This window comes from Canis lupus, chromosome 38 (assembly GCF_003254725.2).
Source record: "Canis lupus dingo isolate Sandy chromosome 38, ASM325472v2, whole genome shotgun sequence".
Classification (NCBI taxonomy): domain Eukaryota; kingdom Metazoa; phylum Chordata; class Mammalia; order Carnivora; family Canidae; genus Canis; species Canis lupus.
This window is the reverse complement of record NC_064280.1, coordinates 23,695,323-23,709,883: the sequence shown is the minus strand read 5'-3', so window position 1 is coordinate 23,709,883 and position 14,561 is coordinate 23,695,323. Positions and strand designations below refer to the sequence as shown.

At 48.2% G+C, this 14,561-nt stretch overlaps 1 protein-coding gene across 1 annotated transcript in view; it reads right to left on the bottom strand.

The window, feature by feature from the left end:
• SPTA1 (spectrin alpha, erythrocytic 1) overlaps positions 1-14,561 on the bottom strand; it is a 67,252-nt gene that overhangs the window by 25,156 nt on the left and 27,535 nt on the right. Inside the window, 11 exon segments of the mRNA XM_035711151.2 lie at positions 274-417; positions 1,173-1,370; positions 1,484-1,583; positions 5,109-5,290; positions 6,004-6,148; positions 6,778-6,869; positions 8,428-8,529; positions 10,346-10,532; positions 11,080-11,231; positions 12,210-12,347; positions 14,271-14,363. Of these exon segments, the coding sequence (XP_035567044.2) occupies positions 274-417; positions 1,173-1,370; positions 1,484-1,583; positions 5,109-5,290; positions 6,004-6,148; positions 6,778-6,869; positions 8,428-8,529; positions 10,346-10,532; positions 11,080-11,231; positions 12,210-12,347; positions 14,271-14,363 (1,533 nt within the window).

Sequence of the window (14,561 nt, the reverse complement as noted above, 5' to 3'; positions counted from 1 at the left end):
GCACTGGGTAGGATTTTGGAATAACCGGCATATAAAGTCACTTCCAATTCTAAAAGGTTGTTAGGTTGTAAAAACCTGGGCTGCAGTAAGGCGGTCTGATGCCATGAGTGAACTTGGGTAAGACTAAGCCACTGTGTCAAGCTGCCCTGTCTGCTCAGAGCTCTCTGTAAAAAGCAAATTAAGATACTTGTGAATCATAAAACTACATACATATATAGAATTTCTGTTATTATTATTAATATTCATTATTGGAATTCTTATATTAGTTATTACCTGCGCAGTGATTGCCTTGTCCAAGTCATCCCGTTTCTTCAACAAGGCCTCCAGACTGTCTAAGGAACTCTCTCCCTCTGACCTCAGGGAGTTCTCACGTGCCAGCATCCAGCCCTCAGCCTGATCACATTTCCCGTGGAACAACTATGAGGAACGAAGGAAGAGGTTATATCCAATCCAAGGGACAGAGGAAATGACTGATCCCTCTCCTATGGCACTGACATAAGGGGTCCCGTAAGGGTTGCTTATGTTCTTCAAAGAAACATTCATACCATGAATCTTACCTATACTGGACCTTTTACTCTTCCCTAAAGACACATTTTATGTTTTTATATAAGCTATATTCCATTCCCAGGGTGCATTTCCCGTATGTTGCACAAGGCAGATGCTGGCTGGTTATTTCTTTAGGACTCTCATAAACACTACCTTCAGGATGTTCATCCTTTCCCTCCCTGGCACTAATCACTCCCTCTTCTTTAGCCTCAAAACTTTCATACATTTTGTTTTATTAATAATCCCTCTGTATTAGAATGGCCTGTCTACATGTCTAATGTCACTACTTAAGAAAAAGGGTGTTATTTTACTAATCTTTGTATTTCCAGGGCTCTGCACACAGCAGGTTCTCAAAAAGAACCAATCAGCCAAACTCTCAATCAATAAATACATTATAATCACCTCATCTCATGCCAATAGTTGATCCCCACTTTGTTTGGCTCTCCTCGCAGGGATAAGAGCAAAGAACATCACAATAATGAGAGCACAATGGCAGATTGCCAAGACATGCCTGTGTGCCCACAGGAGGGCAAGCGCAGTGAAAGGAGCACCTGTAGTGACTGCAAATTTGCACAGAAGGAACAGACTAAGGCCAATCCTTCTCAATGGGGTGAATTTTGCTTTACCTGCAACTCCAGACACTGATCCAGCATCCTCTTGCGTTGTTCCCAAGCTTTCTCCAAGTCACCTTTCTTTACCCTGATCTCTTCAAGTTTTTCTTCAATTTCAGGGCTGGCACGGTGCTCACTCCTTATAAGTTCTGCACCAAAGTCTTCTAAGGCCTGGAAGGTGGGACCCTCTGCCTCCATGTCAGCACGACGCTCCTATGTTGGAAAAAGGGAGAGATTGGTAGTACCAGTGGCATCTCAGCAATGTCATAAAATGAGGGAAGTTTGGGAGGTCATGTGACTAGTAGCTGTGGATTTTGTAGCCATACCTGGTGTCGCTCTAGCAGGATCTCCGTGCCAATTAAATCATCAGCCAGCTCCTGTGATGATACTATGCCACTAATGCTACTGATCCAGTTGTCCAGGTCTCTAGAGAAATAGATGTATTGGGATTGACAAGAAAGTCTTGTAGCTCGAGAGAGGGCTGTCTGTCCTTGGCTTTTCCTCTCTAGAAAATACATCTAGATTAACACCTTGCATCTGGCTTTATTTTTTTGTTTGTTTGTTTTATAAATTTTTTTAAATTTATTTTTTATTGGTGTTCAATTTACTAACATACAGAATAACCCCCAGTGCATCTGGCTTTATATGCTTCTCAGATCTTAGGTTTGTTGTTCACACTGGTTTTTGTTTGTTTGTTTATTTTAAAGATTTTTATTTACTTATTTGACGAAAAGAAAGCATAAGCAGGGAAAGCGTGAGAGGGAGAAGCAGGCTCCCCACTGAGCAGGGAGCCCAATGTGGGGCTCGATCCCAGGACACCAGGATCATGACCTGAGCTGAAGGCAGATGCTCAACCACTGAGCCCCCCAGGTATCCTGTTTGTTTTAAAAGGCAAATTTATGGGATCCCTGGGTGGTGCAGCGGTTTAGCGCCTGCCTTTGGCCCAGGGCGCGATCCTGGAGACCCGGGATCGAATCCCACGTCGGGCTCCCGGTGCATGGAGCCTGCTTCTCCCTCTGCCTGTGTCTCTGCCTCTCTCTCTCTCTCTCTGTGACTATCATAAATAAATAAAAAATTAAAAAAAAAAAGGCAAATTTATTATTGTAAATTTGTTATGCATTACTATGCTTGTGTATAAAGAATGAAAATAATCTTTTAAAAGGAAAGAGATCTAAAATATAAAGTTACAGAGATGAAGACAGATCGACACTTTCTAGAATATGGTAACGATGCCTAAGAAAAATTCCAAGGAAAAGGAAAAAACAGGGAAAAGACATAAGTGTGATAAAGATGATTTACTAGAAACCAATTGGAAGTGTGTTTTTTTTTTTAATTTTGCTAAGATTTTTTTTTCAGAATTTTACTTAAATTCTAGTTAGTTAATATTTGAAGGGTACATGTTCCCCGATGTCTATACCAGCATTATCTACAATAGTCAAACTATGGAGAGAGCCCAAGTGTCCATCAACTGATGAATGGATAAAGAAGATGTGTGACATACATTTATACCCAATGGAATATTACTCAATCATCAAAAAGAATGAAATCTTGCCATTTGCCATAATGTGGATGGAGCTACAGTGTATTATGCTAAATAAGTCAGAGAAAGACAAATACCATGATTTCACTCATATGTGGAATTTGAGAAACAAAACAGATGAACATTGCAGGGGGAGGGGAGAAAAAAGAGAGAGAGAAGCAAACCATAAAAGACTCATGATGATAAAGAACAAACTGAGGGTTGATTGAAGGAAGTGGGCGGGGGATGGGCTAGATGTGTGCTGGGCATTAGGAGGGCCCTTGTGATGGGCACTGGGTGTCAGATGTAAGTGATGAATCACTACATCCGCCTGTTGTTTACACTGTTTGACTTAATAATGTCAGTCCCTTATGCTTGAACCTATCTTCATCCATGTTATCTCTTTCAGTTCTTGCAATAATCCTCTACGGAATCCTGGGAACTCTTTTGCTTTTGGTTTGGAGATGAGGAGGTCAGCCTAGAGAATGCCAGCGATTTGCCCATGTAATCAATACAAGTAAAACCAGGCATCTGGACTAGAACCCAGACACTTACATCCTGAACCAATACGTATTCCATTGCTCTTAATAATTCTTGTTCCTAAAAAGTAGATTCTTGGGTTTGAAGATCTATCTTATATGGAATCTCAGGGAAGGTATGTCTTCATTCTTACTTTTATTCCCAGCACACATACACCGCCCCCCCCCCATGTACTCCATGCTGTTGATGAGACGAGGGCCCACCTCTCCCTGTTAGCAGTCAAGGGGAATGAGGAAGAGAGCGAAGGTCCAGGTCCCAGAAGGTGAATGTCAAGCTAACAGTGCCCTCATCTGCAATTCTGTGTGATGCCCAAATTGAGCATCACATACAGAGAGTCCTTCCTCTGGCTGGAGAAACCACAAACATCCACTCAAGGGCAGAAAGGCCTTTTCTTTTCTTTTCTTTTCTTTTCTTTTCTTTTCTTTTCTTTTCTTTTCTTTTCTTTTCTTCTTTTCTTTTTTTCCCTTATTTTATTTTATTTTATTTTTTATTTTATTTTTTATTTTATTTTATTTATTTTTTAGTTGATTATAGTGGGTGCATGCATTTTATTTCTTTTTTAAATAATAAATTTATTTTTAATGGTGTTCAATTTGCCAACATACAGAATAACACCCAGTGCTCGTCCCGTCAAGTGCCCCCCTCAGTGCCTGTCACCCAGTCACCCTCACCCTCCGCCCACCTCCCCTTCCACCACCCCTAGTTCGTTTCCCAGAGTTAGGAGTCTTTATGTTCTGTCTCCCTTTCTGATATTCCCTACACATTTCTTCTCCCTTCCCTTCTATTTCCTTTCACTACAATTTATATTCCCCAAATGAATGAGACCATATAATGTTTGTCCTTCTCCGATTGACTTATTTCACTCAGCATCATACCCTCCAGTTCCATCCACGTTGAAGCAAATGGTGGGTATTTGTCATTTCTAATGGCTGAGGAATATTCCATTGTATACATAGATCATAGCTTCTTTCATAAACTCCTGTATTCACTTCGTCAAACAACTAAGTCTCCTTGGCTGCTTACTAAGCACCGAACCCTGCTGAAGAGCAGTTCACACCTTAGATTAAACGGAAACAAAACACAAGGGGCAAATACTTATTTCTTTCAAAAACAGCGTGAAAAGCAGGAGAGTCGTTAAGAGGTGAAGGTAGGAGTCAGAGTTGCTCAGAGAGGGGGAGTATTACTTCTGTGTCAAGATGAGTGAGATCTGAGATCTCGGAAAGGAAAGGAGGCGGCATCTGACTTGGAACCTGAAGTCCGAGCGGAGCCCGAGCCCACGGAGAGCCAGGAGCACCGACATGATCTGGGGGTGGCTCTGGCTGCTGCTTACTTACGTTGTATTAAAAGCTATGGTCTTCCAGACGTAACTGGGGTGGGGTTGCCAAGAGCAGCTGCAGTTATTTACCAAAAGTCCTTTTTCCCCCCAAAAAAAGTATTACATCGAGAGCCCCTACTTCCCGGATCCTCAATTCCAATGCTCCTCCTGGCAGACGGCCCAGTGGTGCAGAGGTGGGACTGGCCTCACAAGATGGGGTCTGCTTGCTCGACTGTGGCAATAATGTCTGGACTCTCCAGAAAGGCAACGGGAGAGCTCTAGGATTTGACCCCAACGCATGTGTGCTCCTGGCCTGGTACCCGGCCTGAGCTTCTGACACGCTCACCGAGCTCTGGCCGCACCATCCTCAACGAGCCGGTGCACCTGGCACGGCGTGTGTCTGCGCCAGTCGTGCTCTGCCACGGTTGCCCGTGCTCCTCCCGCCTTCCCGCTGCAGAGGACGTGCCCGCGCGCGACCGGTCCCCTGGCACAGGTGCCCCCGCCGTGGAGCATCGAGGCGCGGCCTGCCCCCGGAGATTGCCCAGCCCACGCCGTGGGGCCGCCCTGGGAGCTCTACCTGGCTTTCGTGAGGAACGTGTAGAACTTGCGGGCCTCGTCCAGGCTGTCCCTCCGATCCTGCGTGCCCCTGAGCAGGCCGTGCCAGGCATCCGTCAGGTCTGTGGCCTGGCTCTGCAGGTGGCCTGCGGCATCCGGGTGAGACTCGCAGAGCCGCTCAGCTGTGTCCGCCAGCAGGGTCACCTGCAGAAGTGCGAGGGCTCTGAGGAGAGGCCACTCCTGCAGAGGCTTCCCCCGACCCCCCGACGCTGCCCCCGCAGACGGAGGCAGGCCGCAGGCGCCCCGTCCCCACCAGGCCGCGCCAGTCCCTCCGGTCGGCGCTGCACCTGCCCGGGTGCTCCGCCCTGACGCCTTGCCACCTTCTTCTCAGGATGGGGGGGCCGGCAGGGTGCTCAAGTGGCTGCTGACCAGGGGGAACCCAGCAGTGAACCCGGGGGCCCCAACTTTCAACACGAGGGGCTTTTCACTGTAGACATCTGCTGTGCCCTTTCCGCCCCGCGCCGTAATGCCAAGCTTGCGACTTGGCCCAGAGCGCAGCTGGCGGCTTGCAGAGGCCCTTGGAGGTGGAGCAGGAGTAAGGGCGGTCAGGTGCCCGGGAAGGAGACCCCCACGCCGGCCCGGGCTGTCCCGGCTGTGGCCCCCCCGACGGTCCACATGCTGGGGAGCCACTAGAGGGGCATCTGGGCAGCCCGGGTCATTTCCTACGGCTTCCCTCCGTGGTCGTGGTCCCGGGTGTCCCTCCGGCGCGCTTGTCTGAGGGACCGGTGCAAGGGCAAGTGAGGGGAATGGGAGGAAGGGGCCTGGGTGGACAGGAGCCCGTGGGAGGCCCAGGGCATGCGGAGCGGCCGAGGGCTCAGGCCCGCACAGGCCCGCACAGCCTGGCGCGCACGTCTCACCTTTTCCCCCAGGGGCAGGAGGTCTCTCTCGAAGGCCTCGTGCTGCCGCTGCAGGGCCTGCACGCTGAACAGGTCGGAGCCGGGATCGGCAGCGCCGAGGGCCTGCAGCTTCTTCTCCATCTGCTCCTTCGTGTCGTCCGCCTCCCTGGCTCACGAGAGTAAGGGACCTGGAGCGACGGTGCACTCCGCAGCTGGCCCAGCTGGCCCCGGGGACCGGGCCTCGGGGGAGCATTTGCTCAAGGCTCGGCCACGCCGCCTGCCGGAGCCTCCGCCCCGCGCCTGTGTGTGGCTGCTTCTCTGCCCCCAATACTCACAGCCACGTTCATACCGGCGAAGCGGTCCGGTTATGGCTCGGCTGTTTGCTTGCCCACGTGTGTGCGGACACGAATGTGGAATCACACACAGACTTGGGACCAGACATAAAAAATGGCCAAAGGATCGGTGAGGGCCAACGTGGCCCGTGGCTCGCTGCTCCCTACTGCAGCTCACAAAGCTGATTATGCTCACTGGTTGTCTCCTCTCCAAGTCTCGCTACCTTTCGTGAAAACTACTGATCATGCACCGGGGTCCCCTAGCACCCAGGCTCGGGGATTAGAGCAAGTCACCTGCGAGGACACCGTGGGCTGAGGAAGGAACCTGCTCCAGCATCCCCTGCCCCGCTCCGATCTCTGCCTCAGCCTTGTCCTGCCAATGGCCCTGCCTCCCCTGCAGCAGGCCGACTCGGGGCTTCGACGCTTTCTAGGGCGGCACTGCCGCTCAGGGTTACCTGCTCACCTTTGAAACACCTGGACAGCGTGGGCGCTGCCCAGCAGCTGGCGCTGCTCCTCCGCAAGCCTCTGCAAGGAGTCCCAGCGGGTATTCAACTCCTAAAAGACGCAGACACAACAGGCGGTAGCTGAGGAGCTAACTCTGCTCGCTCGGGGCTGCCCGAGAGAGACCCGGAGAGGCCTGAGTCATGCTGTGTTGTCACATCATCTCCTTCGGAAGCTGCACAGGTTTCCTCCATCCCCGGAGCACCTGCGCTTGGCCCTTCATCCGTGCCGTTGAGAAAGGGGTGAGCGTCCATCCCAGCCTGATGTTTCAGCGCGGGGGCCCCCTAGGGAGCCACTGGTGCTCGCCGCTACAGAGACCACAGCCCAGCCTCCAGGAGACGAGCGGGCGTGCTACCCCTGGGAGTCAGCCGCCATCATACCCCACATCCTGAACCCACCACACCAAACAGCCACTTAGAGCTCTACTTTCTGTGGGAGTAGCTGAGTTGTTCCTACACACACCCCTTCCCCCTCCGACCACACATCAGCCACCAGAAAAGAGGCAGAGAACTCATCTTCCCTGGCTTAGGACAACCCAGGGAGCTAGACTAGGCATCCCACTCATGTTCACTCGATCTTTTATAGGTCTCAAACTTTTTTCTTTTTAAGATTTTATTTATTTTTTTTAAGATTTTATTTATTTTTAAGATTTTATTTGTCCCCATAGCCACCAGTCTGCCCAGGACCCTCTAGTAACACCGTCTTTCTTCCCACAGGTGGTTTGAGGGGCTCAGGTGAAGAGTCAGGGACAGATGACAGCATGGAAGTGGTATAGGATTGGGGGCCTTTGTCCTAAGAACAATGGGAAAATGAGGGGATGGGGGTATCATGATCAGATCTGCATCTTGAAAACACAGACCCTGGCCACCAGAGGAGAAATTGGAGGAGTGTTAAGTCAGCCCTGGCCCTGGCACATGCCCCTCGTTGCTCATGGGTTTGAGCTCCTAGGTCTGCGGCCCTCCTACCAACACTCTTTCTGGGTGGATTGCTGGGGATCTTTTTTTTTTTTTTTTAAGATTTTATATATTTATTCATGAGAGACACAGAGAGAGGGGCAGAGACACAGGCAGAGGGAGAAGCAGGCTCCATGCAGGGAGCCCGACATGGGACTCAATCCCGGGACTCCGGGGTCATGCCCTGGGACGAAGGCGGCGCCAAACCACTGAGCACCCCGGGCTGCCCCAATCTTAATCAGGTCTAGGATGTCCCACCTCCCGTCTGTATTGACTTATGTTTTTCTCCTTTCATCAGATTTTATCAGTGCCTATCTCTTGCAGTCTGCTCTCCTAACCCCTTCCACCCTCACAGCTTCTTACCTACATTTTCTTTGCATTCGTGTATCTGAGCATGAACTTTCTGTGTCTGCAAGTGAAGATGGGGGGAGGAGGGAGGCGTGTGTTGCAGTGTATAGATTTGAGGTCAATTTAAATATATACATGGCTGGACTGTTTGAACTATCACCTTTGACCTTTCCTGAAGCCAGCTTTATACTTTGGCCTGTCCTAGCTGACCCGTGAAATATGAAGTTGAGTGTATTTAAGTGAGGTGTGGACCCTCCGCCCTTCCTGGAGCTCAGCCTGGCAGCGAGGGTCCCGGAAGAGGCTTTACTTACCTGTCGTATTTGAGCTCCTTCTGGTGTTAGAAGCTTTTCAAATAGAAGATCATCTGCCACCTTGTTGATATCCCTCAGCCGAGGCTCATTGGCCTTCAAATCCTGGGTGGGAAAATTTGTCCAAAGTGGTATAAATCCTCTCCTCAGGATACCTGCCTGCTCATCTCTGCCCCGATTTGGCTAAATATCAATATCACTAATGTCGCTTGAGATGCACAAGAAGCTGCCCCGCTCCCCCCGCCACAGAGAAAAGTCCCTTTACACCCCCCTGACCCCCAGGGACTAGCAAGAACTTGGCAAGAGAGCCGCCATTTTTCTGGAGTGTGGAGCATGTCCAATGTTGGAGAGTCCTTAAAAATCTCTCCTGCGTTAAATGATGCCATCAGTTTCTAGCAGCAATGTCCACAATAGCCACACTGTGGAAGGAGCCTTGGTGTCCATCGAAAGATGATGGATAAAGAAGCTATGGTCTATGTATACAATGGGATATTCCTCAGCCATTAGAAATGACAAATACCCACCATTTGCTTCGACGTGGATGGAACTGGAGGGTATTATGCTGAGTGAAGTAAGTCCATCGGAGAAGGACAAACATTATATGGTCTCATTCATTTGGGGAATATAAATAATAGTGAAAGGGAATAAAGGGGAAAGGAGAAAAAAATGAGTGGGAAATATCAGAAAGGGAGACAGAACATGAGAGACTCCAAACCCTGGGAAACAAAGTAGGGGGGGTAGAAGGGGAGGTGGGGGGGTGGGGGTGACTGGGTGACGGGCACTGAGGGGGGCACTTGACGAGATGAGCACTGGGTGTTATTCTATATGTTGGCAAATTGAACACCAATAAAAAATAAATTTATATTAAAAAAAAATGATGCCATCAGAGGGTTCTCTACCTGAACCGTGTCCTGTGCTTTCCTGCCAACACAAACTCCTCTGCCTTCTAGAGAATTTCACGGACTACGTTGCAATCTGCTTGTGTTAAGGGGTTTTGTAAGAAATAGCTCTGGGTAGCTCATCACGATGCCTATGGGGATGATATCATCTGTTACATGGTACAAAGGCCTCTGTATGAGCTTCTTCGTGGGAGTGTCGTTCTTGGAGTTCTTTTATAATTTTGTCCTTGCCTCCCTTTCTTTCACTTTCCTCCTTCTTTAAATATTCCATATGTGTATATATGATCCCTATCTATTTATTTATCTATCATTATCCATCCATCCATCATCTATCATCTATCTGTTATCCATTTATCTGTCTATTGTCTATTATCCGTCTATCCATGTATCATCTATCTACCATCTATCTACTTATCTATGCATCATCTATGTGTCGCCTTGAATTCTATGTGGAAGGCATCACAAGAAAAAGAAAACAAGGAAGAGGTTTATATTCACTGCTAGATAACACATGGAATGAATCTGTGAGAACAAAAAATGGAGGGTTTTAGGCAATGAATCTGTGAGAACAAAAAATGGAGGGTTTTAGGCAGGCAGAAACTTAGGAACTCTCCAGCTGTAAAATAGGGTTGTGCTTTCCACCTTCCCACTTCAGCTTCTGCCTCATAATTAGAGCTTCTCAAGAGTTCTGCAGCTCCCACCTCAACCTGGGATCCCAGAATTCAGTACCGCATGGGGCAAGTGCTGAAGAACTCAGGGAGATCAGCACTCCCGTGGGATCAGGAATTGCAGGCTGCAGAGCCAGGGCCACTAGTCTCCTCTGTATTTTCCTTCCACCTCTGAGACCCAGAGGGAGATTTGAGATGTAGAACTCTCAACTGCTCTGGAAGGATATTTACCAAATGCAACTAATGCATTTGAGGAGCATTGGTTGAGGAGCCACTTGGGAGGAGATGTGGAATAAAAGGAAGCAGTGGTCACTGTCAGGAAGCCACTTGGAAGGGAAGGTTGCTTGCTCTCACCGTTTGGAACTCGTCAAACTTTTTCTGCAGTTCCCAGACATCATCGAGTTCCACCCCAGTGTTCTCTGCCTTCTTCTCTTGGATCCACTCCAGCATGTCGCCTGCCTCGTAGGCCAGCAGAAACTCGTTGTAGCGTTGCAGCAAATGACGCCTGCGCTCTTCTGCTCTGTCAAGGAGGGAGCGGTACCTGTGCGCAGGAACAGAGTGGGAACAGTCTCCTGAAACGTGGGGGAAGCACAGAAGAGTGGGAGCAGGGAGGGTGCAGGGAACAAGAAGGAGACAGAGGGGAAATCAAAAGAAGACCAGAGGGAAGGAGGAAATAAACCTGGGGAGGAAACAAGCATTGAGAGCGGAGAGACGAATACACTGGAAATAATTTATTTCCATTAAAAATAATACAAAATTCCAATGTTCCAATAGCGTGACAGGCATCACCCCTTCCCTGTTCTAGGTGTGGGATTTTCACACGCCTGCCGACACTGGATGAGAAGCAGCCTCGTACAGTAAACTAAGTTCACACGGACGTCAGACGGCTTTCCATAACCCTCAGAGGTCCTGCCAAGTGCCCGACCTCAGGCAATTGACTTAAGGTTCTCAAACAAAATCCGAAGTATTTCAAGGACCTGAAGTTTACTTTTAGCTCCTAAAATCTGTGACGTTACGACTGCATCGCTAATCTTAACAGCTGCAGAGTCATGAGAAGTGTCTCTGCCAGTAGTGCCTCTACAACTTACTGGTTCTCGATGTCTTCCTGGCGCTGGGCAATGGTGCTTAGTTCTTCTTGCTGCCGCTGGGGGGGCATGGGAAACTCATCTTGAGTCAGTTTCTTGACATAGACAGCAGGCACAAAGCCTTGGTGGTCGCCAGCTTCCACTTTCCACCAGTCCTGAAGGGAGAGAGAGCCCCATTCCCTCCTTAGTTCTTGGAAAACCACAGATAGGAGGGGCTCCAACTCTCAGAACTAAGTCCATAGGCCCGGGAGCAGACTGAAGGCACAAGAAACAAGCCATTGCTGCTGATGGCCGGCATGGGCATCTCCTCTTCACCCCTCTCCCAGAGCACCTAAAACTTGTGCATGGATGGCCCTGGAACTCACTTATGTGGATGTTTGGTGTTAAAGTATCACCCTGGGCCCCACAGAGCAGTTTGGGATGTCACTGAACTAATACTCTGGAGTCAATGTCCTCGGAGCACAACAGGATGACAAGGGAAAAATCTGAGCAAAGACAAAGCGGGACTGGCACACAGCTTATTTCATCATGGAACACCCATCCTCCCTCTCAAAAATTCGCTCACTCTCAGGGCAACAACATCCCAAACTCTCTTCTTTTCTCCCCAATAATTTTTGGAAATTATTAGGATGTGAAAAGTCCTTTGAGCTTTCACAAAAAGAGTCATATTTTCTCCCTTTTCTCACAGGCTCTTTCACAGATCTGTTCCTCACACATTAAAGAAAACCAGTTGACATGAGACTTCTCTTTCTTCAGGTTGCTCCTCATCCAGCCCATGTGGTTCTAGCACTAGGACAACTGGGACAGGAGAGGGACAAACAGGTGACAAGAAAGGGGTAGTTTAGTATTAGGGAACTGCCATTCATCACTTCTATGTCTTTGGGCTTCCTACTTACTATGCTCTTTGAGTCTTCATTTTATTAAGTGTAATTGGTCTTATAACCCCAAAGGATATATACAGGATCTTATGCAGTATCTTGAGGAAAGATATTACTGAATAAATTATAGCTATTTAAGAGAGGCAGCAACAGGAAAATGTTGTTTGGCTAAAATACGGCTACCTGCAGGGCCGGGAGAGCTGACTACTGAAGAGCTGTCTTGCCAATGGGAAGCAGGTTAGAAGGGAAAGTCACCTTGTTGATGGAACTGAGCAGAGTTAAGACATCATCTTTCTTCATGGTGACTTCTCGGTTGCTGCGGGCCTGGAAGTCATATAAGGCCACCACCCTCTGTTCTCGAGCCACTCCTTCCACTGGCGCAGGCTGTTGTTGCTGAACAAAAGAGGGAGAGGATCATGTCTGTCACCTGCTGGCAACACGTCCTATACAGTCTCTACACTGTCCCTGGAGCTGGAGCCTCCCACGCAGCTACCAGCAAGACAGAGATTGCGACATGTTCGTGGAGACGCGGCTCCACCCTGACGCTTGAAGGGCACAGCAGGCCGGGAAGTACGAACTCAGAATGAGCAAGTGAGCATGTAGTTTGTCAGAAACAAATTAAGCGCTCTAGGCCTCCGGTTCGTAAAGCAGGTAATAAAGGATTATATGCGTCAACATTTCAGAAGATTATTTGAGAAAGTGAAAGACCCACTATCTCTCATCACCTTCGGCATTTCCTGGGCCTCCACTGACAACACTCCCAACCGCTTCTTCATCTTTAAATTATTGCGTCAAGAAAATGTGGACTCTTTTTTTTTTTTTTTTTTTGAGAGGTGGGTGACCTACAGCACAGGAAAGGCCACAGAATTATAAAAACAGACACCTGGCCTGAGATCAAAGATCTTGGATCTCTCTCTAGCAAACAGCCTGCTCTCCGAAGTATAGCCTTCTCTGACTGACACTTTCTGCAAATTTACCTCTGAGAGGATGAACAAGAATACCACACCTCTTTGTAAGCGATGGCCCACCCCGGCATCAGATTAGAGCAGAAGATGTGTGCCTCCCCTTACAGACTCAGCTGACTTACATCCCTTGAGTATCGTGTTTCCTCAGCACACACAATGCACACATCCATCTGTCCTTGCTTAGACTTCACCATACAGGTAGAGGGAGACACAGCACGCAGGCTCTAAACACACATGGTGACCTGGAATGCGGTGTCTATGTCTGTTGTCTACTCCTAGTGTGTGAGCGCAGAGCCTCTCCTTAGAAAGATGGTATCAGGTGTCTCTCTTTTTCCTTCTGCTACCCCAGGGAGGTGCCTCCGTCACTCAGTGGGTCCCAGCTTTGCCACTCTCCAGGACAAGCTCTCACCACGGGCTAGGGCATCCTCACACTTGCCAGCATTTGCATGACCCATTTCCGAAATACACCTGATTATTCTGTGCTTTGGTGTCTTTGCTTTCATTGTTTAATGAGTAGAAAAGCCCTTCTTCTCTTCATCTGCACAGTAAACCAACTTAAAAAAAATCCAGAAAGTCAAAATTAAAAAAAAATTTCAGGGGCACCTGAACCCCTGACTCAGTTGGTTAAGCATCTGCCTTCAGCATGGGTCATGATATCATGGTCCTGGGGTCAAGCTCCACATCAGGGTCCCTGCTCAGTGGAGAGTCTGCTCCTTCCTCTCTCTCTTCTCCTGCTCATGCTCTCTCTCTCTCTCTTAAACTAATAAATAAAAAAGAAAAAATAACTCAGATAAAGTGGTTCACCTCAGCTATAAAGATCTTCCTACTTTCCAACATTCTTATTTCAAGAGAGGAGAACACTCCTTCCTCTGAGACTCTTTCTCATGTCCATATATCTGTCATATGCACTTACTTGCTGAACTTTCTGATCTCCTAATAGACTGCAATTTTCCTGGGGTCAGAATTATTTTTTATTCAAGCTTGCGTACAGTCGACATTTAATAAGTGTATAAAACAACCAAGAAGAAAGACAAGGAATCAGGAAGGACTATAAGAAAGAAAGGTGTATATAAAGGAGGCAGGTAAGAAACAGGGATGGGAATATGAAAGGTAGGAAGATGGAAAGCGAGAGTATATCTATGAGCATGTGATCACACTCACCCACCGAGAACCCCTTGTGGACTGAATCTCTATAAATGCTACAAAGAGGTTACAATTCCTGCTTATAAGCAACAGAGAAATTAGTCCTTTGCATTGTTTCCTGGGCTATTAGAAGTAAAAGATGGTAATAAAGAGAATCCCATTTAGTCTGGGGGGAGTGTGGTACCTGGCGTGTCCTACGCCTTCTCACCTGGCAGGCCACTGCCTGGTCCCGCAGGGCTTGCATGCTGTTGCCAAATGCATTCAGGTCCACCAGGAAGGCCTCATGCTTCTTTAGGAGAGCCTAGATTTGTTGATGAGAGATGATTAGAAGTGAAGACCGGAGGAGCACTAAGCATTCCTGGGGGTCATTCAGCTATTAATTTGGGTTCCCTCAATTGTCCTAATTCCTAATAAGAGACACTTTCCGTCTATAATAAAGAGGTTATTTTTTAACTCTAAATTTGCAGATATCAGAAAAATAGGAGTTAAAAAATCAACA